This window comes from Cydia splendana, chromosome 4 (genome assembly GCF_910591565.1).
Source record: "Cydia splendana chromosome 4, ilCydSple1.2, whole genome shotgun sequence".
NCBI classification, from domain to species: domain Eukaryota; kingdom Metazoa; phylum Arthropoda; class Insecta; order Lepidoptera; family Tortricidae; genus Cydia; species Cydia splendana.
Genome location: NC_085963.1, coordinates 10,256,212 through 10,282,674, shown reverse-complemented (window position 1 = coordinate 10,282,674; position 26,463 = coordinate 10,256,212). Strand labels below are relative to the sequence as shown.

The following is a 26,463-nucleotide window of genomic DNA, read 5'->3' as shown; positions in this document are numbered from 1 at the left end:
TATGACTGTCTATTCGGTATCTGCCCCAAATGAGTGAATACTTATAGTGTTTATTGTCTCACGAGTTTGGTCGCGCGTTAGCGGTTAGTCTGATAAAAGATACGGCAGCAGTATCAGTCGCTCTGCCGAGTATAGTACACCTCCGTGCCTTGGTAACTCCAAGAGCATGGACTAATTGAATCAATTGAGCCAGTCCCTCCGCCTGTGCTGATTGCGCTCGGGACTGCGAGCGTGCCTTCCAGTGTTGTGCTCAATGTGATATTTTTGTGCCATTAAACAGTGCTTTGGAATTAGTGAAGTTTCGAAAGAGTGAGGAGTTCATAATGTACAGGTAATTTGTATATCATTCATCGGATCATAGTTTGGCCGGGATTATGCTTTGTTAAACAGGATTCATGTGTAGGTAAGGGGCTGTCCATAAATTACGTCATCGATTTGTGACGATTTTTGACCCCCCCCCCCCCCCCCCTATAATCATCCAAAAATCATGCTTCAAATGACCCCATTTCCTCCTACTTCATGCTACCGTCATCCGATGTCCAGACCCCCCCCCCCTAATTTGAAATGACGTAATTTATGAATAGCCCCTAACTATTGTGCAATACTACCGCTGGTTGAGAAGTTCTTCTTAATTTCGCCATCTTCTTCCAGACGTAGAGTGGAAATTGTCTACGTGAGGAATGGTCTGAACTTGATAACAGATTTGATTACATATAAAAGCACTCTTAGGTACCTATCTACTCACTACCTAGTGCCTCATAAGCTGGCTAGCTGCCTAAGTTTTATGTACACCTCGAAATTCTGAAATACCTATTTCAGTATATACATAACAGCTGTCCTATTTAATTCATTTAAAATTAGGGTAAATTAGGCAGCAGATTTCAACTTTTTTTTTTAAACAACCGCGTTTTAACTTGTGGACAGGACAGGGTAGGTAGGTACCTATCAGGTATGTAAGTAAGAATTTTGGCCACTGATGAACCATCAAGTTTAGGCTCATAGAATGTTATTGTACCTACCTATCTAAATACGTTACGTGACATCATCTATTTCTTCGATGCGGCGACTTTCAATCCACTACACCAGCGGTCGGCAACAAGCGGCCCGCGGGCCGCACGGGCCGCATGCGGCCCGCGAACCTCTCACTTGCGGCCCGCGAGCCTCCCTGGCTATTTTGTATGTAATATGGACAAACGACAATGTCTGATAAAGTCATAAATATTAACAAAGTGCGGCCCGCGTCAACTTCGTTAACTACTATGTGGCCCTTGGTTGGTTGCCGACCGCTGCACTACACTCACCTCACGAGCAATAGAATGACCCGTCGTGGCTCTACAGTGCTACCGACTTATAATATAAGGATGAGGAATGATTCTCGCTCTTCCTGGTGCAACACGCTGGCCGGAGTACCGCAAGGCGGCGTGTTGTCTCCCTTATTATTTTCAATTTTCATAAATTCCATAACCTTAAATTTCTCTTCGCATTACCACCTGTATGCCGACGACCTTCAAATTTACTCGCAAGGAAAAACTGAAGATCTTCAATCTGTCATTAACACCATAAATAACGATCTTGTGAAAATCTTGGACTGGAGTCTTGCCTTTGGCCTCAAAGTCAATCCTTCAAAAACGCAGAGTATTATTTTTGGAAGTTCAAAACAGCTATCGTAGCAGTCTATTTTGATGGCGTTTTGATTCCGAACTCGCAGCGAGTTAAAAATTTAGGAATCCTCATGGATAGTACCCTATCATGGGTATCTCAGGTTGGCGAAGTATGCAGGAGAATGTTTGCAGCAGTGAGCTCTCTTAGAAGGTTACGAAATCTTCTACCAATTCCGACCAAGACCGCGCTTGCCCAAACCCTCCTTCTCCCCATTTTGGATTACGCTGACGTTTCATATCCTGATCTAACGGAGGAGCAACTAAGTAGACTTGAGCGCATCAAAAAAATATTTGCATCTTGCAGGATGTCCCAAACTTATGGGACATGAAGGGGAAGTACCTTAAATATCGTAGATAGTGTATTTTGCTCAAAGAAGACTTTATGTTATTTTTAAAAGTTAGTAATTCTGCATTCATAGATTTTCTAAAAATTACTTGCTTCGTCTGGGAATCGAACCGACTTAAATGTCAAAAAAAATCACCATACTTTTATGATGCCAATCGAAAGAATAGCTAAAAAATAATAACTCTGCTTAAGTAACATTGTATTTTAAAAGAAAGGAAAAACGTGAAATTAATCATTTTAATCAAATTAAAAACATACATGAAACTGCCGTAGTCAATTAAGTGGGTTTTTTTTGTAAATTAATTAATTAAATGCTCAAAATGTGATCCCTGTTGTCTTACGCAAATCTCCAATCTTTTAATGAGTCCGCTGCCTGTTGATTTTCGTATCATTTTATAGTGAATTATTTCTTCTTTTGGGGATACGTGAAAGATATGCTATACAAAAAGCAATACGAGAACGTGGGCAAGTTGCAAACAGAATTGTGCCATATCACATCGAGTGTTCACCATAAAATGATAAGAAAATCAACAGGCAGCGGACTCATTAAAAGATTGGCGATTTTCGTAAGACAAGAGGGATCACATTTTGAGCATTTAATTAATTAATTTACAAAAAGATACCCACTTAATTGACTACGGCAGTTTCATGAGGTGTGCCAATAAAGAGTATTCTATCTATCTATCTATAAGGAGCGCAAATAGCAATATAGCAACCTATCTATATTTTCCATTTATTGTACAGTCACCTGCAATAATATGTTACTCTTTGAAGGTCGCAAAAATATGTAACACGCTCTTATGGCTCTACAAATCATGTCACATATTTTTGCGGCCTTTGAAGAGTAACATATTATTGCAGGTGACTGTACAGTTCATGTTCAAGATATGTTTACATACATTTCTCGCCTACTACGATGAATGGAGGCAAAACTGTTCACATATCTTTGACGTCGATTGTACTCCTAGTACATAAAGGTATTAAATTGCTGACACCAGTTTAATATTATTTTTTAACTTCCAATATTTAGGCATAGGTACCTCGTCGTTCCTTAATGATAGCAATTATTAAAATGGTTTTAATGTAGTCGCGTACTAAGAATCTATTATAACCTACCTATTTAACTAACTGTATGTAGTAATAGTCGACAAGCAAGATAGAGGACCCTCGCCAAGTAATGGATTCTTAATTATAAATACTTAGTATAGGCATTAATTACTTTATCTAGAACGGAGAGCTCTCTTTCCCTGAAAACCCTTTCAATTTTGATATTTTACTAGGTAGGTACTCTCTCATTGTACCTATCAGGGACAGGAACCGGTTACCTTAACCGGGGTTTTTCATAGGGTTATTTTAGAGGTGTTTATAAAAACCCCTACCATAACGGTAACCGCTTAATAAGGTAACACTTTGATTCGGTAACCGTATCAGATCGAGTTAACCTCTGTTACCGGTAACCGAAATAAAAACCCAGTCTATTCAGTTACCTCATTATGAGGTTTTTGACCAGTTCAAACGATTGTAATCTTTACGCACACTTAAATTCAACTTATTATTGAATAACCGAGGTTGGCATGGGCGGTCTATGAAGCCTCCAGCACAAACAAGTTTTTTTGCCTTTCCTTTGTTTATCTTTATACCTACTTGTGTGGTGTGTTCTTATTATAAATATTATTATATTATAACTAAAATAATTAAAATAAATAAATTAAATAAGTTTAATAAATTAAATAAATTAAATAAATTAAATGAATTAAATAAATTAAATAAATTTAATAAATTAAATAAATTAAATAAATTAAATAAATTAAATAAATTAAATAAATTAAATGAATTAAATGAATTAAATGAATTAAATGAATTAAATGAATTAAATGAATTAAATAAATTAAATAAATTAAATAAATTAAATAAATTAAATAAATTAAATGAATTAAATGAATTAAATGAATTAAATAAATTAAATGAATTAAATGAATTAAATGAATTAAATGAATTAAATGAATTAAATGAATTAAATAAATTAAATAAATTAAATAAATTAAATGAATTAAATGAATTAAATAAGTTAAATGAATTAAATGAATTAAATGAATTAAATGAATTAAATGAATTAAATGAATTAAATGAATTAAATGAATTAAATGAATTTAATAAATTAAATGAATTAAATGAATTAAATAAATTAAATAAATTAAATGAATTAAATGAATTAAATGAATTAAATGAATTAAATGAATTAAATGAATTAAATGAATTAAATGAATTAAATGAATTAAATGAATTAAATGAATTAAATGAATTAAATGAATTAAATGAATTAAATGAATTAAATGAATTAAATGAATTAAATGAATTAAATGAATTAAATGAATTAAATGAATTAAATGAATTAAATGAATTAAATGAATTAAATGAATTAAATGAATTAAATGAATTAAATGAATTAAATGAATTAAATGAATTAAATGAATTAAATGAATTAAATGAATTAAATGAATTAAATGAATTAAATGAATTAAATGAATTAAATGAATTAAATGAATTAAATGAATTAAATGAATTAAATGAATTAAATGAATTAAATGAATTAAATGAATTAAATGAATAAAATGAATAAAATGAATTAAATGAATAAAATGAATAAAATGAATTAAATGAATAAAATGAATTAAATGAATTAAATGAATTAAATGAATTAAATGAATTAAATGAATTAAATGAATTAAATGAATTAAATGAATTAAATGAATTAAATGAATTAAATGAATTAAATGAATTAAATGAATTAAATGAATTAATTAAATAAATTAAATAAATTAAATAAATTAAATAAATTTAATAAATTAAATAATATAAATAAATTAAATAAATTAAATAAATTAAATAAATTAAATAAATTAAATAAATTAAATAAATTAAATAAATTGAATAAATTAAATAAATTAAATAAATTAAATAAATTAAATAAGTTAAATAAGTTAAATAAATTAAATAAATTAAATAAATTGAATAAATTGAATAAATTAAATAAATTAAATAAATTAAATAAATTAAATAAATTAAATAAATTAAATAAATTAAATAAATTAAATAAATTAAATAAATTAAATAAATTAAATAAATTAAATAAATTAAATAAATTAAATAAATTAAGTAAATTAAGTAAATTAAATAAATTAAATAAATTAAATAAATTAAATAAATTAAATAAATTAAATAAATTAAATAAATTAAATAAATTAAATAAATTAAATAAATTAAATAAATTAAATAAATTAAATAAATTAAATAAATTAAATAAATTAAATAAATTAAATAAATTAAATAAATTAAATAAATTAAATAAATTAAATAAATTAAATAAATTAAATAAATTAAATAAATTAAATAAATTAAATAAAATAATTAAATTAAATTAATTAAATTAATTAAACAAATATAACAAATTAAACTAATTAAATAAATGAAATAAATTAAAAAAAAAAATCAACAAATTCAATAAATTAAATCAATTAAATAAATAAATTAAATTAAATTAATTTAATAAGTAAAATCAATAAAATCAACAAAATATAAATAAAGTAAATAAAATAAACAAATTTTTTAGTATTTTTTTTAGTTCTGACGGCACATCACTAAAACTACTTTAATGTAGCAAACCAGTAAGCAACCAATAATAAAGGTTACCATAACTGAATGAAAACCTGTTAAAAACCCTTAACAAAAACCCTATCGCGATGGGGTTTTGAGATTAACTCGGTTAAAGGTTAGGGTTACCGTTTCAATAAGGTTACCATTACAATCAGGTAACAGTATGATAGGGTTACCGAATGATACGGTAACCGAATCGATTGGGTTACCGAATTGATAGGATTAAGCGTAAAGAGGGGTTTTCCGGTCCTTGGTACCTATACACGGTGTGGCCTGTAACACGAGCAAATAATTGAAACATAGATTGTACTCCTCAAACGGTGACACTTTTGTTCTACAACTTTTAAAAATTATGAAGTATTTAGACTCCCTATTTTTCATACAAAATAAATATTATTTTCAATGGACGCCATCGCCACGTCATATCATTGTGATTGACGTTGCTTGTCACGCCTTAAACATAACAAAATTCGCAATACATTGCGTCTTGAATAAACTTTAAAGTGTATTAAAAATCAAACCACAAGTTATTTTTAAAAGTCGCTGAACAAATGTTGGTCAGTATGAGGAGTACAGCCTACAGTTTAATTTTTTGCTCATGTTACAGGCCACGCCCGGTATATCTCGAAAACATATCAAAATGCAAAAGCTCTATGAGTGCTTACTAACTCATAGAGGTTTTGATCAATGTTATTCAAACTGTGGGTCGGGGGCCGTGGGTTGCAGATGGTTTAAAAAGCCTCTGAAAAATATGCAGGTTAAGAGCGCTATTACATTTCGGCGTTGAGCGAGTTTAGGTATTTTACGCGCTGCGGCAGGCCGTGCGAGCTCAGTACGCCGATCCCTTCTACCACACTCGCACTACAATGATGGATTAAACATTCTTGATCCTTCGCGAAGCATATTGAAATCAACCATAACAACACTAACTGTACTTAACTTTTAAAGTTCTAAAACTGTTATTTGGTAAGTACGAAAATACTAAATGCAGTGCAAATGTACATAGGGGCTGTTCATAAATTACGTCATCTATTTTTGACGATTTTTGACCCCCCCCACCCCTCAAATCATCCAAAAATCAAGCTTGTTACGTCTACGTCATGTTACCATCATCCGATGTCCAGACCCCCCCCCCACTCCTCCCATTTGAAACGACGTAATTTATGAATAGCCCCATACTCGTACTTATGAAGGTATATTACTTTACTTTCATCATCAGACCCTCAGTACTACCTTGTGTCAAAGATCTTGTTGCGACAAATCAAACGAGCCCAAACACGAAGTGGTTCAGTTACATGGTAGACTGTTACCCGTGGCCACCTTCCAGCTCCATCATCAGATCCTGAGTACTATCTTGTGTCTAAGGTCTTGTTGAGACGAATCAAACGAGCCTAAACACGAAGTGGTGTAGTTGCATGGTTGATTGGTACCGGTGACCACCTTCCGGCTCCAACATCAGACCCTGAGTACTATCTTGTGTCAAAGATCTTATAGAAACGAATAAAACGAGCCTAAACACGAAGTGGTTTAGTGGCATGGTTGATTGGTACCGGTGACCACCTTCCGGCTCCATCATCAGACCCTGAGTATTATCTTGTGCCAAAGATCTTGTTGAGACGAATCAAACGAGCCCAAACACGAAGTGGTTTAGTTGCATGGTTGATTGGTACCGGTGACCACCTTCCGGCTCCATCATCAGACCCTGAGTACTATCTTAAGTCAAAGATCTTGTTGAGACGAATAAAACGAGCCTAAACACGAAGTGGTTTAGTTGCATTGTTGATTGGTACTGGTGACCACCTTCCGGCTCCATCATCAGACCCTGAGTACTATCTTAAGTCAAAGATCTTGTTGAGCCGAATCAAACGAGCCCAAACACGAAGTGGTTTAGTTGCATGGTTGATTGGTACCGGTGACCACCTTCCGGCTCCATCATCAGACCCTGAGTACTATCTTGTGTCAAAGATCTTGTTGAGATGAATAAAACGAGCCTAAACACGAAGTGGTGTAGTTGCATGGTTGATTGGTACCGGTGACCACCTTCCGGCTCCAACATCAGACCCTGAGTACTATCTTGTGTCAAAGATCTTATAGAAACGAATAAAACGAGCCTAAACACGAAGTGGTTTAGTGGCATGGTTGATTGGTACCGGTGACCACCTTCCGGCTCCATCATCAGACCCTGAGTATTATCTTGTGCCAAAGATCTTGTTGAGACGAATCAAACGAGCCCAAACACGAAGTGGTTTAGTTGCATGGTTGATTGGTACCGGTGACCACCTTCCGGCTCCATCATCAGACCCTGAGTACTATCTTAAGTCAAAGATCTTGTTGAGACGAATAAAACGAGCCTAAACACGAAGTGGTTTAGTTGCATTGTTGATTGGTACTGGTGACCACCTTCCGGCTCCATCATCAGACCCTGAGTACTATCTTAAGTCAAAGATCTTGTTGAGCCGAATCAAACGAGCCCAAACACGAAGTGGTTTAGTTGCATGGTTGATTGGTACCGGTGACCACCTTCCGGCTCCATCATCAGACCCTGAGTACTATCTTGTGTCAAAGATCTTGTTGAGATGAATAAAACGAGCCTAAACACGAAGTGGTTTAGTTGCATGGTTGATTGGTACCGGTGACCACCTTCCGGCTCCATCATCAGACCCTGAGTACTATCTTGAGTCAAATAAATACATATAGAATGTCAGGTCGTTTCAAATATTTTTAATCCTGTCCGGTAGTTTATTAAACTGTACCATTATAAATTATAATACTATAAAAACAGTGCTAGGATCAAAGTCTCTCGTTGCGGTTTACACGCACACAGTATAGCGTTTTACACGGCGCCCGCCGCACACAATGATAAAAAACCTCGTCGTCGCCGTTGAAAATGTGCGGAGTCGACCGACACACGTCCTGCCTCTACAAGCTCTGCCGCGGCACTGAGCTGGCGCAGCGCGCGTCATCGGTAATATAGAGTAGTTTTCAAAAAATTGCCAAAAAATTATAGTAGAATTTCATAAACACTAATGTATACCAACAGTATAAGCAAACGTTGCAGATTGCTTGAGTATGAAAATGACTTCGATATTAAGTAGATTTTCGTAGGAATTGACACTTGTTTCGGAGAGAAAATCGAGTTCGTTTTACTTTGATTTTCTCTTTCTCAAAGGTATGTAGGAAAAATATAGTTTGATATGCCGAAAGTACAGGGTATTAGTAATACAAAATAGCCAGGTTTAGCAGAGTAAAATTCTCAACATTTCCAAATAAGAGCTCGCCATTCAGTGCTTCACGGGGTTTTTCGGAAACGACCATCAGAAAAAAAATCATTACTAATTTAATAAGTCCTTTTTCTAATATTTACAACGATATTTATAAAGATAAGAAGACGCTTTTACTGGAACAAGTACTCATTGTTTCTAATAATGAGAACAAAGTCCTGAATTTCGTCGACTAGTATCATCAATTTTGCATTATTTCGACTTTTCTTGTAAGAGCGCTCTTAAACATAAACTGTAGTAGTCCATGGGGGACTAGTTTTTTAGGGTTTTGTACTTCAAAAGGAAAAAACGGAACCCTTATAGGATCAATCGTGCGTCTGTCTTAGGGTTGCCAATTTTTTTTGGTGGAATATAGTATTTTCCAGAATAAGGAATAAAAATATAGTACATTCCAAAAAAATATAGTAAGTACTTTCAGATAAAATACTAAACATGAGTGTAATATACGTTTCATCGGAAATATAGTATTTTAGCGTACTATATATTTTTCCAAAAGTATATAGTACAGAGAGCGAAAATATAGTACAATACTATATAATATAGTACGGTTGGCAACCCTAGTCTGTCTGTCTGTCCGTCTGTCACAGCCTATTTTCTTGGAAACTACTTGACAAATTAAGTTGAATTTTGGTACACATATGTAAGTTAGTGACCCAAAGATGAATTTTAAACATGGGGGCTTCTTTTGGGGGCGTAGGTAAATTAAGAAAGTTAAAAAATAAAGTTTTTCAAACTATATCGTGTTATATATCAAATGAAAGAGCTCATTTTGAGAATTTCAGATATATTTTCTTTATCATTTTAAAATATATAAGTTAGATGTTATTTAAGAAAATATCCAAAAAATTACCATTCCCCTCCTTTATTTCCGAAACTACTGGTTCTAAAATTTTGAATAAAATTCACAAAATAGTTCTTTTATGCCTATAGATGACAGGAAAACCTATTAGAAATGTGCAGTCAAGCGTGAGTCGGACTTAATGTACGGAGTCCGACTCGCACTTGGCCGGTTTTTTTTCTGAATATCTGAGTTCGGATCCTGAAAAGGGCGAAAGATCTTTGTCAGATTTAAAATAAATCATATTTTCAACTAATTACCTACCTATTACGACAATTGATAAAAATAGAAAATATTAAAACCTATCTACCTAGTGGCAGACGTTGCACGCGTTGTTAGGAATTTAGACAGAATACACTGTATTGCCAGAATACACACCAGTAAAATATACAACTTAAGTACAAACAATTGATGCATGCATGCAAAGATAGATGCAGACAACATTGCGGCCTTATCGCTAAAGAACGATCTCTTCCAGACAACCTTTGGGTAGCGGAAACAGAGAAATCGCTTAGGTATGTATAAACTATATACTTAAGGTCAAAGGAAGTTTACAGATTCTATTATAAAAAAATAATAAGTACATATATGGTATAAATAAACAAATATGTATTTGGGACCACCTTACACAAATCGACCTAGTCCCAGACTAAGCTTTATCAGGCTTGTGTTGTGGGTACTTGACTTGACGACGATAGGCATATAATAGGTAGATTGATATGGATAAATACATTCCATAACTCAGAAACAAAAACTGTTATATATACAAACAAATAAATGCCCTTATCGGGATTTGAACCGACCTCCTGGGCTATAACCGCAAAAATCGAAGTTCGCAAATTGCGGGCATTTTTCTTTGTCACTCTAATTACGCCTTCATTGGAGTAAAAGAGGAAGATCCCCGCAATTTGCGAATTTCGGTTTTCCCGGTAGCCCCTCTGCTTCGTAGGCAGGGTCACTACCGACTACTAGGGTAATAGGAGCCCGTTAGTATTAAATTAATATACTTATAGATATTGTTGAACTTTTAAAGAACGAGCTACTTACTCGTACTACGACCTTTCCTTCGTTCTTTGTGATCGATAACGGAATAATGAAGTCAAATTGTTTGTTTATAATTAGGCCTAGGTACCTACTAATGTAACTATAATGTATAGAACAACATACAGTCGCCCTTCGTTATATAAAATGTGTTAGGTACCTAAGCATTATTGTCAGGGGCGTATTTACCCTAGGGCCATCCGGGCCATGGCCCGGGCCGCCATAAGCCGCCTCTGGCGGATTTCATTTTGTTTTTCTTCCTTGACTTCTGGGGCGGCGAAACGTATTGGCCCGGGGCGCCAAATTTCAAAATACGCCCCTGATTATTGTACAAGTAGATAAAAAACCTGTATTGTATTGTATCGTACTTATGTAAGTGTGTATTTTTCACCAAAGCTATTTTAAAGTAGGCATTTATTCATTATTCGTTTCATTCAGCATAGTACTTCTTCCTCACGTTATACCGGCATTTTTCCACGGCTCATGGGAGCCTGGGGTCTGCTTGACAACTAATCCCAAGAATTGACGTAGGCACTAGTTTTTACGAAAGTGACTGCCATCTGACCTTCCAACCCAGAGGGGAAACTACTTAGGTCTTATTAGGATTAGTCCGGTTTCCTCACGATGTTTTCCTTCACCGAAAAGCGACTTGTAAATATCAAATGATATTTCATAGGTACATAAGTTTCGAAAAACTCATTGGTACGGGGTTTAATTGAAACAGCGACCTCCGGATTGAAAGTTGCACGCTCTTACCGTTAGACCACCAGCGCTCCTAGCTCGTTTCAGCATAGTTAAATGAAATTTATTGCATCATGTTATTTATTTCCTTAGGAATACATACACATGATATCACATTTTTAAAGCATTGATTCATACAAAGAAAATATGAATCAAATAATCTTATCAGCGAATTCATAGATAAATAAATTAGGTGTAAAATGTATAAATATGGTCTGGTGAATATTTCGCTGTGGCAATCCAACGGGGAAACGTCCTGGGTGGGCTGTAACCGCGAAAATCGAAGTTCGCAAATTGCGGGCATTTTTCTCTGTCACTCTTATTACGCCTTCATTGGAGTAAAAGAGAAAGATCCCCGCAATTTGCGAATATCGGTTTTCGCGGTAGCCCCTCAGGGAACGATGCCCAAGGCAACTTTAGGTTTTTAATGGTTAATATTTATCTTGTAAATTTACTTTAAATTTAAATAAAATGACAACTTTTTCATGGCCAATTACATAGGCAGGTAGGTATTGTGCCTAAAACAATTCTTAATAGGTATTTTTTTCACTGTAACCATGTTAAATGTATTAACTGAACAGTTGTTTACGCTACGAAGCGTCGCTTTATTGTATTTGTGATATGGTTAATATTGATGTAAGCACCAAGTGCACTGAGGTCCCTTCTTACATGGGACTACACATATCTAAAGGATAGATCTATCGTATTTCGATTAGTCCCATCGAGCTGGGCGCGGGCGCATCATAAAGATCAATCAGACAATTGGGGCCGCCACGCATGATGCACAGCTTAGGTTCACCCATCTATTCACTCAGCATTTCATCGTCATGTGTCGCCTTTAATTTGACACTGAGATCTTTGACAACTATTCGTAATCGGGGATCAGTTTTAGACTGGTTCGACTGAGGCAATGTGATCGGTAAACACTCTGAATAGCGGCGCAGGAGTGGATCTGACAATGCGCAGCTTCCGTTTGATTGGTTCAGTAACTTATTCCAGAATACCAGGGTGTGAGCATTTTCTGTTTTGTATGGTGTTTCTATTTGGTTGTCACATTTTTGTCAGTTTTAGGTTTTAGAGCGAGACTATTTTGTTTAGGCACAATATTTGACAGTATGGAAAAAATAATGCTTATAGGCTATAAGGGCCAAGGCCAAGTTGTTGGTATTGTGCTCAATATTTTGGTCTAAAACACTCGGAGTTAACCGTTATCACAGGGTTAAATTGTACTGGTATAAAAAAACCGGTTAACCCGAGTTAGTGTGACTTAACCCTGGATGACGCAAGTGGCCCTAAGTACCTATTTAAATAAGGGATTTCTATCCCAGCATTATTAGTTAGCGTTTTTCCGGCTTTATTCTGAAATGCGGCTAACAGCCGCAGCACACTTACATCAGATTTTTTAAATAGCATTTTACTGTTTAATTGGGCATTTGAAATAAGGAAAAATAATAATAAGGTAGGAAGAAAGTAGGTACACAATAGAATTTCATACCTTAGACGGAAAACGCAAGACAAGTAACTTCATAATGTGTCCCTATTATCAAATGGGTAGGTACTTGATAAGACAAAGAAACATACTCAGATAAACATTATTGTTCTGATAGTTCCAAGTACTTCTGTCGCAAAATTATCCTAGAAGTAATTGGTCAAGAGCCACCAATTAAACTGGATTAAATTGACCTTAACAATTAACCGACAACTGAGACAGTCCCTGGAAGTCTTACCGGCGAGGGCTTACTCAGAGTTCAATTTAAAGATCCTTGAATATTGCGATTATTTTGAAGATTAAACTACGATAACTTTGATAAGAACTAGTAGGATTTAGTTTAACAATCGGTTTGGCAATTGAAGGCTAGATACGTTTGAGTTAGATACGATAAAATGAGTTAGATTACTAATCAAGGCAACACCTAGGTACTAATTAATGATTAATCTTTAAGTACCTAGATCAAACTTTTATGTACATACAAGGAAAGTTAAGTTTGAGAAAACCCGACTGATTGCATAAATAATATGCAAGGCTCGGAAAGACGCCAGACATTCTGAAAACATAACCCACAGACACTTATGTCAACGATTAATATGTAGGTAATAGTTAATAGTTAACTTTCACATCTGACCGGTGATTTAGCTACAGCCAATTTCCTAAAAGAAGCCGTCATAATAATATTATACGTTGACTATCTTGAGCTGTCATTTACACTGGTCCAATTTGACTAAATGACCTTCTGTAATGTTAAAAATCTAGATTAGATTAGAGATAATTCAGTGTCTTCAGCTAAACATGAAGTAAAGATAGGTACATGAATCATCCTGCTGCCGAAACCGATGTCTAAGTCCACACTTTATCACTTAAAACAATCCTTATCAATCTTACGCACTGACGAAATGAAGTACATACATCTTTTGAAAAGTACTTCATTTAACACGTTTTTTAACATATCGTTGCAATAGTAGGTTACGGTCAAGAGATTGATCTAAATAAGGCAACTGCAATTTTATCGGAAACGATAGTGATAAATAAATATTTACAATTACCTACTTATAATACAAACGAAAATACTTAGGTACCTTAGTTTAATTCGATAGATTCAGATTTATTTATTTTATAACATTAAATTCCAACATAAATTATTCTACACTAATCTGTGGGAATTTATATTATGATCGTCAAGTAAAAAAATAAAATAATGATTTATTACAAATGTCAAGCAATATACAATTTAAAAGCCATACTTAATTACCAATCGATTAATTAACTTAATGAATTTAATTATTAACAATGTCAAATAATTTAAAATTAAAAACAATGCCAATACAAAGGAAACTGCATGCACATGCACATGCACAATAATGTAGAGCCCATACAGTATTTTATAAACTATTTGGCGTCACTAATTCAACATACTCGTATATATCCTATTTTCACTCATAACGGCTCTACAATTGGAGCTTTTACTCTTAGGTGAAGAATAGACGTAGAAATGTAGGTAGGTACCTACGCCGAGCAAACCTCATATTGGTAATACCTGTTCCGAACTTGCAACCGGAAATTTTGTGTAAAAAATAGGACACGTCATATTATGGTGTTTGGCATTGATAGATGCATAGGTATGTACTTCGATATAAATCTAGGCAGTAAAACCATAATGCAACTGTCGTCAACAACAACAAAGCAAGTGTCAGTGCGGAGAAGCGACGGGGACAGCTATAGGTATTCACAAAAGGACACTTGTCTATCATCATGGAAGCATATACCACATAAACCAGATCCCTAGATTTGCAGGAGCTGTATATATAAACGTAGATTGGAATAACTGGTCCTCTTACAGCGCAGCGAAGAACTGGCTCGTTTTGACATTTGTACTGGTCACGAGGATGCCACTCATTACCCCACACCACATTATTATTGCATTACTTAAACCCTCTAATTTGATATTAATTTAGCGGTCATTATTTTCATTATCTCTGCTGACATAACATTAAGAATAACTAAGCTATTTTACAATGTCACCGCTCAACGTGACGGAAAATTATAGGTGCGGCGAGTAATACCTACGCACCGTGAGTGATATTTTTCAGGGAACTGTTTCCGTCCCTCTGTTATTCGTCATCATTCATCAAAATACTGTTGTCAAAACTTAGGATCTTTGTGGATCATGATTTCGGGTTTATCTAATAAGTAAGTAGTTAGATTTACGAAGAACATAGCGTCATGATCAGTCATACTTTCATAATTTTGGTACATATGTCAGAGCATCAGAGTTAATATCACCAGTGTCACCATGACAAAAAATATTGAATACCATCGCAAATTTACTGAATGGTAGAAGTAGTAAGTAAAAATTAGCATGATAAATAATGTGTCTGCAAACCTTACGCTACATAGACTAGACATAAAAATTCAAAATCGCTCTCCTTCTTGATTCGACTGGCAAATCATATTACTTTTTGGCAACCGGGTTTTTTAACCTAATTAGACCCCGCTGAATCCGAATTTGCCGGTTGCTTAATCGAAATCTTGACCGGAAGTGAGATATTTGACATTAAAGGTCCCTTTTTTTAGTTTTTCGTAAATAACTCTTAAACGGTGGCGCATAGCAAAAAATGTTCTATTACATAAGTTAAAAACCTAAGACACATTTGTACCTCAAAACTTCTCAAACAAATATATGTAACCCTTGTCCAATCAGTCATAAGTTACTGTATACCGGTCTGGGGGGGTGCTACAAAAACCAAATTTTTAGAACTCGAAAGAGCCCAGAGATCACTGCTTAAAGTAATGTATTTCAAGCCGTTTAGATTTCCTACCATAGAGTTGTATAATCTTTCTAATGTATTATCTGTCAGAAAACTGTACATATTATGTACGACCTTAAAATTACACAAGACCGTACCATATACACCAAACACACATAATAGAAGTAGAAGAAACAATTTAATTCCAACAGTTCAAATAAACACAACGTATGCTAGTAGACAATTCGTTTGTAAATCCGTTAAACTATATAATTCTATTAATAAAGATTTAAATCCATTATCATATTACGAATGCAAAAACATCATAACAAATTGGCTAAAATTTAAAAGCTATCATGATATTGAAAACTTAATCCATAATGTTTTTGATATCTAAATACACAGACACACATTCGCACGCACGCACGCACGCACGCACGCACACACACACACACACACACACACACACACACACACGCACACGCACACGCACACGCACACGCACACGCACACGCACACGCACACGCACACGCACACGCACACGCACACGCACACGCACACGCACACGCACACGCACACGCACACGCACACACACACACACACACACACACACACACACACACACATCACTCATTCGCTCATTAATTTCAGTTTAAATTTAAATTATCTCTAACTACTTTTGTTATTCACTGAAACGTTAATATTATGTCTTTTAATTTTATTCATGAAATAATTTATTGTTGTTCACTTAGCAACTAAGGAAGAGCGGTGCCTCTTAATACAAGTATCTGTTTACTTAAAAAGAGGTACCAACCCTGTACAATGTAACCTAACACTTATAATGAATAAACATTTTTTTTTTTTTTTTATTATTATTATAAGTAATCTGCATAAAATTGCCTACAAGAAAGATTCAGTACAATTTTTCGCTAGGATCAATATTCAAAGAGATATTAACGCGGGAAATTTAATTATAATCACTTCTAAGGTCCCTTTTTTTAGTTTTTCGTAAATAACGAAAAAATTGGGTAATGTACAGTCGCCATCAGATATATCAGAACGGCCAAGGCGCTTACAAATATCTGAACACGCCTCTATTGTCAAGGCGTTAGGGCGCGTGTTCAGATATTATGAACACCTTGGCCGCTCCGATATATCTGATGGCGACTGTACATTACCTAATTTTTAACAATGTATTAGTCATTTACGAAAACCTAAAAATAGGGACCTGGAAATTGATTACAATTAACTTACCCCCTTTAATACCTCTTTAAATATTGATCGTAACGAAAAAGTGTACAGAACCTTTTTTGTGGACACTTTTATGTTTAATGTTTATGTATAATATTGATTTGCAACGGGCCACCGTTTACGAGTTATTTACGAAAAACTAAAAAAAAGTGACCTGTGAACTGATTATAATCAACTTTCTTCCTTTAATATCGCTTTAAATATTAATCCTAGAGAAAAGTATTCCAGATATTTTTTGGAGGAAATTTTATGTAGATAATTTATTCTTAAAAACCTATTTTGCTATGGGACACCGTTTACGAGTTATTTACAAAAAACTAAAAAGGGACTTTAAAATTGATTATTTATAACTTACCCGCTGCTCTGTCTTTTTAAATATTGCTCCTAGCGAAAAGTGTTCTACATGTTTCTTATAGGAAATTTTATGTTTATTATTTATGTATAAGATATTTTTTGCTATGAGTCACACTTTTCAAATTATTAACGAATAAATAAAAACAAGGAAACTTAGAATTTATTATACTAGAACTTTCCCTCTTTATTATCTTTTTAAATATTGATCCCTGCGAAAAGTGTACTGAATCTTTTTTGTTCAAAATGTTGTGTAGATTATTATCGTTTAACAACATTTTTTGATATTGGCCACCGTTTATGAGTTATTTACGAAAAACTAAAAAAAGGGACCTTAGAAGTGATTATAATTAAATTTCCCGCGTTCATATCTCTTTGAATATTGATCCTAGCGAAAAATTGTACTGAATCTTTCTTGTAGGCAATTTTATGCAGATTACTTATGTAATAGAACATTTTTTGCTATGCGCCACCGTTTAAGAGTTATTTACGAAAAACTAAAAAAAGGGACCTTTAATGTCAAATATCTCACTTCCGGACCTTCCGGTCAAGATTTCGATTAACACATTCAACACCAAGAACCCGACTGTCGGGTACACTGTTCGTAGCGACTACGCGCTACATACGACGAAACCGTGGCTACGCGCTACGAGCGTAACCCGTAGCACTTAGTGGTATTGAATGTGTTAAGCAACCGGAAAATTCGGATTCAGCGGGGTCTAATTAGGTTAAAAAACCAAATTGCCAACCAAGTTGCCAAAAAGTAATATGATTTGCCAGTCGAAATCGATTTTATGAAAAATAAAACCAGTCTAACAAGTACTACCTATATAAGTGTTACAAATTTCAAATATGTATGGAATGTCTATTACTAGAATCACTACTTCACTACAGTGACTAGATTTAGATATTTCATTTTGTCAGTCCTTCGTTTTTGCTGCATAAAGTTCTAGGTACAAATTATGTGTAAATTAAATCGCCGTAGGTACCTACCTATTTGTACATAGATGTAGGTAACAGTACCGACCTAGGTACATACAAATATTTGTTATTCCTTTAATATTTCTGACGGCGAGCACCTTATTTAAATGATAAACAACTATTGGTAATAGAATAAGCAAGCGGGTAGGTATGTATACTGATTTATTTTTACTCTTATGACTCTTATCAGTTCTTGTGAAAGAAAAATCTAATCTCATCCTACTTATATTTTGACCCCTATTTACACAGCGTTATACTTACTATAGTATATTAATAACTAAGTATATTACCATTTTGTATGACGAAAAATTAACACGGTTATAGTGTTCTAGCTAGACAGTTAACTTGTACATAGGAAAACAATAGATCAGTATATTCTCGCATACCTATTCGTATGTTTTACATATACAGGTGTAGTGAAAGGGCTTATTAATCCCTACCAATATTATAAGTAAATGCGAAAGTAACTATGTCTGTTACCTCTTCGCACTTAAACCGATTTAGATAAAATTTTGTATGGCTACGGAGATAGGTACGTAGTTTAAAGCGCGGGGAAAGACATAGGACATAGGGTAGTTATTATCAATCATCATCATTCATCCACCCAAACGAAGTCGCTAGAAGCTAGTCATAACTCATAAATAAATATAAGTAAAATGATTTCTTATTTTCTAAATTTTATAACTATAGTTTCTACAAAAAATATTAAAATTGTTAAGTAGGTACAGTCACCTGCAATAATATGTTACTCTTCGAAGGCCGCAAAAATATGTGACACGCTCTTATGGCTCTACGAATAAGATCGTGTCAGATATTTTTGCGGCCTTCATTGTGTAACATTTTATTGCAGGTGACTGTACATATACTATCTTTCACATGTTCCCGCGATATATTAACAAGGAGAATGATGCGTTCAATGAGTCAAGTTTTACCGGGTACTTGTGTAGGGTCACATATGATAACCCCAGCCAAGAACACATCTATGTAGATATGGGTGCGTTACTGTGGAGTGTAGACTGTAGAGTACTGTGGAGTGTGACTCTACGACCTCCCCGTTTTACAGATATAATATAGGAACCTACTTATTACCTCTCTAAATATAGAGAGGTGTCAATAATAATCCATGAACAATCCCATTTAAATGATGGAACATAACGATGACAATTACAGCCTAAATTAGTAAGTAATATCTGGGAGACCGAGCTTTGCTCGGAAAACATATAAAAACTCAAAAATGCGCGTTTTCCCAGAGATGAGACCTAGCTAGATCGTTATTTCGCCCCCCAAAACCCCCATATAGCAAATTTCATCGAAATCGTTAGAGCCTTTTCCGAGATCCCCGAAATATAAATGTATATGTCGGGAATTGTGGGCGTATCATACTATCGGCAGCACATCAGAACCTTCAATCATGGATGACGAGGACCTTCAATGAAATACGATGTTCAACTCACAATCTTTACTGCACAAGACTCATTACAAATCACAGCACGCGATACGTTTCTTATCTTAAGCAAACCAGTGGATTAAACCCAGGAACCGCCACAGACGTCATCTTCTCCCGTTCGTTCTCATCGTTCCCCTTCTGAAGATTGATTGACAGCATAACTTCAATTGTTCTGGACTTCAATTGTTTTAACAGCGCACTCTATGACGTCTTGGCGGAACTGCGTCGAACGCCACTCAGGTGTACGTAACACCCTAGTTTGCTCTATTTGTCAAGGTTTGCATGATAAAACGCCTCTTGAAGGCGACATATGGCACATTTCAGCCATTCTCCGACATATATATAAATAAATTGCTCGTTTAAAGTATAAGATATGAACCAAAGTGTCAAGTACAGATGAGTGCATAATTAATATCCTTAATTTTTTCACGGAAACATACGAACATGTCGTGCTATTTCAGTCAGTCTCGGTACAAAAAGAACTGAGGTTGACTGAAGTAGCAAGTCCGAGAAAATACGATGGAAAACAATTATGCACTACACCAGTACTATATCGAAAATAAAGATACATGGCGTAGGAGGTGGATGAAGGAAATTATTTTAAATAAAGGACTAGATTAGAACATTAGACTAGACATAAAAATTCAAAATCGCTCTCCTTCTTGATTCGACTGGCAAATCATATTACTTTTTGGCAACCGGGTTTTTTAACCTAATTAGACCCCGCTGAATCCGAATTTGCCGGTTGCTTAATCGAAATCTTGACGTGGAAGTGAGATATTTGACATTAAAGGTCCCTTTTTTTAGTTTTTCGTAAATAACTCTTAAACGGTGGCGCATAGCAAAAAATGTTCTATTACATAAGTAATCTGCATAAAATTGCCTACAAGAAAGATTCAGTACAATTTTTCGCTAGGATCAATATTCAAAGAGATATTAACGCGGGAAATTTAATTATAATCACTTCTAAGGTCCCTTTTCTTAGTTTTTCGTAAATAACGAAAAAATTGGGTAATGTACAGTCGCCATCAGATATATCAGAACGGCCAAGGCGCTTACAAATATCTGAACACGCCTCTATTGTCAAGGCGTTAGGGCGCGTGTTCAGATATTATGAACACCTTGGCCGCTCCGATATATCTGATGGCGACTGTACATTACCCAATTTTTAACAATGTATTAGTCATTTACGAAAACCTAAAAATAGGGACCTGGAAATTGATTACAATTAACTTACCCCCTTTAATACCTCTTTAAATATTGATCGTAACGAAAAAGTGTACAGAACCTTTTTTGAGGACAATTTTATGTTTAATGTTTATGTATAATATTGTTTTGCAACGGGCCACCGTTTACGAGTTATTTACGAAAAACTAAAAATAAGTGACCTGTGAACTGATTGTAATCAACTTTCTTCCTTTAATATCGCTTTAAATATTGATCCTAGATAAAAGTATTCCAGATATTTTTTGGAGGAAATTTTATGTAGATAATTTATTCTTAAACACCTATTTTGCTATGGGACGCCGTTTACGAGTTATTTACAAAAAACTAAAAAGGGACTTTAAAATTGATTATTTATAACTTACCCGCTGCTCTGTCTTTTTAAATATTGCTCCTAGCGAAAAGTGTTCTACATGTTTCTTATAGGAAATTTTATGTTTATTATTTATGTATAAGATATTTTTTGCTATGAGTCACACTTTTCAAATTATTAACGAATAAATAAAAACAAGGAAACTTAGAATTTATTATACTAGAACTTTCCCTCTTTATTATCTTTTTAAATATTGATCCCTGCGAAAAGTGTACTGAATCTTTTTTGTTCAAAATGTTGTGTAGATTATTATCGTTTAACAACATTTTTTGATATTGGCCACCGTTTATGAGTTATTTACGAAAAACTAAAAAAAGGGACCTTAGAAGTGATTATAATTAAATTTCCCGCGTTAATATCTCTTTGAATATTGATCCTAGCGAAAAATTGTACTGAATCTTTCTTGTAGGCAATTTTATGCAGATTACTTATGTGATAGAACATTTTTTGCTGTGCGCCACCGTTTCAGAGTTATTTACGAAAAACTAAAAAAAAGGACATTTAATGTCAAATATCTCACTTCCGGTCAAGATTTCGATTAAGCAACCGGCAAATTCGGATTCAGCGGGGTCTAATTAGGTTAAAAAACGCGGTTGCCAAAAAGTAATATGATTTGCCAGTCGAAATCGATTTTATGAAAAATAAAACCAGTCTACATAGAATCAAAGCCAATAATGATAGAGTTAGACCAAGAAAAGCCTGCAGCGATTTTGATAGCCCACGCAGTGCAAGTGTTATTTTAAACGTCAAACTTCTATGAAATTATATGACGTATAAATAACACTTGCACTGCGTGGGCTATCAAAATCGCTGCAGACTTTTCTTGGTATAACTCTACATTGCGTATTTTTTAACAGATGAATAATGATACGGCAACCATGAATCATGCTTTAAAATGGCAATTAAACCTACGTACCCATCATAACTAAACTAATGGAGGAAAAAATAAACATAACTTATTTTCAGAACAACCTGCACTTTTCTGACGCTGGCTGCCTTGTTGCACTTCAAGGCAATAGCAACGGACACCAGCGTCGAGATCCAAGAGCTAAACGGGCTGGTGCAGCCGAAGCGATGTTCTTACGAGTACGCACACGGCTACTATGGGGCCTCTTGCGCCAACTTGGAGCTGGACACTGTACCCAACCTTAAAGGAAGCATAGAGGTAAGCTGTCTTAATCCCCTTAATGCGCTGGTTTCCTAGGATAGCGGTGGCGGCCGTCTCCATACAAATACTACGATATCCATATTTAGCCCTATTTTTTAGTATGGAGACGACCGCTATCCTAGGAAAACCGATCTTTACAGCCAATTGCCATTGAATGTGGTATGTAGGTATATCTTAAGTAGGTACAAACAGCAACACTTCTAATTGTACATTGGTCGACCTTATTACAAAAGGCATAAGGTCCACCGGTGTACAGTTAACAGTGTGGGCGATGGTACTTCGACCTGATTGGTCCCCTGATGGTACTGATCCCCAAAATTGCGATATTATACACTTGGAAAATTTTAGGAACTTCTCGTATTTCTGTGTAGGAATCCATATTATTCATTTCCAAAAAGAAAGTGGACACAGAAGTGTTTCCTATACTATGTAATTTTCCTGAAATTTCAGGGATTTTTTCATTTGCAAAAAGAAAGTGGACACAGGAGTGTTTCCTATGTAGGTAATTTTCCTGAAATTTCCGAGTTTTTTTCCAAGTTTTTCTTTCAGCAGTTTGCACATCTTTAAGTGTCCTACATTTTTCTCGCACATTTCATTCATTTTCACATTATTATTTTTTTTCATTTCATCAACGTAAGTTGTTTAACGTTAGTTTTTAAATTGTTTATACTTACCTACATCTAAAACACGCACTTAAAATAGACTGTAAAGGTGTTATTTAAATGAGTAACTACTTACAACATCTGAGATCTTAACGCGTATTTTTGTTGCAGGTCATTGACTTCAGAGGAAACAGAATAGGGCTACTAAAAAAAGAGACATTCGCCGAGTACACAGGCCTAATATTGCTCTACCTCCCTGATAACTACATGTTTGGCATCGAAGAAAATTCTCTATCCACGTTAACTTCCTTAGTGAGCCTGGACTTATCAGGCAACAGAATCCAAACACTACCAAACTCAATTTTCCAACTACCCTCGTTAAAAAAATTACAGCTTAACGGTAATCCGTTGATGCAAATGGATGGACAGTTTAATGCTCTCTCTAGGCCAATAAAAGCACCTTTGCAATACCTAGACATGTCCGGCTGTTCACTATCAAAAATATGGAACTGGGGTATCGTACCTCAACTAACTTTCTACAATATTTCACACAATCCCCTCGCAGACCTGGAGATGTCTCACTTCGTGGACATGTGTAAATTGATGAAGGTTGATTTGACAAAGTCTGTTGACAGAGTAAGACTGTGTAACCTGAAACCGACAATCGCGTGGCTGAAACGGAAACGTGTAGACTACTTACTTTTGGATGACTCGCATGTGAGACTGGCGTCTTTAGGTTGGTATGCGGTTTGATTATTTATAGATTTTGTTAGTTTATAAGTAGAGCACCAGTTAGCCAACTTACAATAAAATAAATTAGGTACCTTACTCGTACATAGTTAAACTGTATGTCATAGTGTTACACTTTATTGCCAGTATAGTACTTACTCCTCTTACGTAAATTTGTAAACTCCTCTTACCTACTTAGTTTTAAAGATCTCGCTTGGTGTCTCGGTGCAGTTGAACAAACATGCCCTCATTTTTACAACTTATCGAGAAAGAATTGTTTAACTATGCCGGGACCTACATAGATAGATACATTTGTTTATAATGTATACGCATTGAATTTTAATTACAGAGTTCGCGTCGTGTCCGGAGAGCGCAATTTCGAATGATCTCAACCATACACACAACCTGTGTCTGGCAGCTTACAGAGTAAGTTTATTTTCACCTCACCAACTGGTAAAGGCTCTCTTGATTGTTCAAAAACCGATAGCAAAGTTGCATTTTATTCACATGTGAGAAAAAGTAATCAAATGCAAATTTTGAGTTGTTTTCTTATGTTTGCTGGTTGAACTGACTTTTAAATTATGATTTTGAATGATAAACATTTAATAACATTCATTTGGATTTGATTTGGTTTGTTTTTGTTCGATATCTTACACTTATTTTCTTCGGGTTGGGTTGGTGTGGTGAAAAATTTTGTGTTTCACTCGGGGGCAAATTTTGATAACCCTCGTGCTTTGAAGTGAGTATTATATTCTTTGTTTGAAACCCTCACAACGCTCAAGATTCCATTTTTCGAGCCACTCGCTACGCTCATTGGTTCAATTTTGGAATCTTTCGCTTGCTCGGGTATCAATATTATGCCCCCTTGTAAAACAAATAACTATTACCTACTTCTTTTGTTTTGTTTTACAATAAATTATAATTATAATAAGGTTTTTTCCGCTTTAGAGTAGGTATTGTACAAAGGTAGATTCGGGGGATTCCGAATTTTCAAAGTTTCAAAAAAGGACTTCTAACACGAGGGGAGTATGGGTGATTACTTGATTATCGAAATCAGGACCTAAACCTAATCGAAATGAGATTCTCCCCAAAAAAAACTAGTTAAGTACTTATCAAAAAACCAACATATTATGTCATTAATCAAATCATTATAATTATCTAAATATCAATGTATCTGTCTGTGTCTGTCAATGTATGTATCTATCTACACAGGTGGCCTAACCAAGGATGTCAATCGTTTGCGCCGTAGCGATCGAAACGCTAATGTCTCTCTCATTGGTCTAGTAGACTTACTTGCTCCCGTTGTATACCCAATTAATGTATTGCTATTACCTAGAACATATTTTTATCATTATTTTATATCCAGGAGCCAGTCCCCGAGTCCCGGCCAGCGCGACGCACGTGGGCAAAGCTGTGCGGCGGCCTCGCGGGCTTCCTGGTGGGCTTCATGCTACTCCTGTACGTGTTCCACCGCTACAACGTAGCCAAGACCAAGCGGGCCAGCGAGAAGAAGCCCCTGCCCAAACAGGGCGACAAGCGCGCGTCAGAGTTGCTTTTAAATGATGCGTCGTCCGCCTAGTTGATGAGATCCACTGTCGCGCCAGCCAATCGCCAATCATGGCAGTATCAGTAGAATCTGGTAGAATGTAACTAAGGATACGAATTCATCTTATACCTTAAAAATATGGACTATGATCCTGGGACCAAGCCCCACGCGAGGGCACCTACTGGATATTTAATGAGTGAGAAGAAATAAAAATAAATAAAGGATTGGCTGTTCAAATTCTAGCATTGATAGGTCATAATCACGAAATCGTATAACGTTGGAAGGAGCGCGATACCTACTAATAATTAAGTAGGCACCTAGTGCTGCAATTACGTATGAATACTGGAAATATTTTTATATTTGATGTTATGAATGATTAGGTATATTGATTGTGCAAGAGTAATGTTTATATCAATTAAGTACACTTGGGGGCGCTTAAAGCGTGATTTAAGCAAATTTGAATTTTGAAAGCAAAGTAAATCATCGAATTTGTTTAAATCTAGGTACTTCTAAATTGAAAATGTCGTTTCTTAACAAGATAATATATGTAGGTATCTACCGAATTTTCTATACTAAAACAAAAAGTACCTATACCAAATTTGCCAAATGCTTTAGTGAGTAAGTGACATTGTCATTATTTTAATTATCAATCCGTTACCATTCATCATTTAAATTTAACGGCCTAATGTAGAAGGCTTTAAAAGTCTGATTAGAGTAACAAAGCATTTAATAAAGGCAGAAAACATAAAATAATACATATTACCACTATATTACGTTCTAAATAATTACTAACAATACACGTACCAGAGGTTAAAGCTGTTTCCTAGGATACAAAATACTACTACATCCATATTTAGCCGTATTTATTAATTTATGGAAACGGCCGCTATATGACGGCACCGCTATCCTAGGAAAACAGTTTTGATTTTTTAGAAGACGTTAGGGATTCGTTTTGCCAAAGATGTTTTGTAGCATAATACCTACTGT

General features: G+C 34.8%; 1 protein-coding gene across 1 annotated transcript; it reads left to right on the top strand.

Annotated features, from left to right (window-relative positions):
• Nucleotides 1-97: 97 nt before the first annotated feature.
• Nucleotides 98-25,555, top strand: LOC134789867 (uncharacterized). Its single transcript, XM_063760539.1, has 5 exons — nucleotides 98-331; nucleotides 22,398-22,596; nucleotides 23,373-23,937; nucleotides 24,280-24,356; nucleotides 25,297-25,555. Exons 1-5 carry the CDS (start codon nucleotides 324-326, stop codon nucleotides 25,507-25,509), a joined length of 1,062 nt encoding a protein of 353 aa, XP_063616609.1. The 5' UTR covers nucleotides 98-323; the 3' UTR covers nucleotides 25,510-25,555.
• The last annotated feature ends 908 nt before the right edge of the window (nucleotides 25,556-26,463 follow it).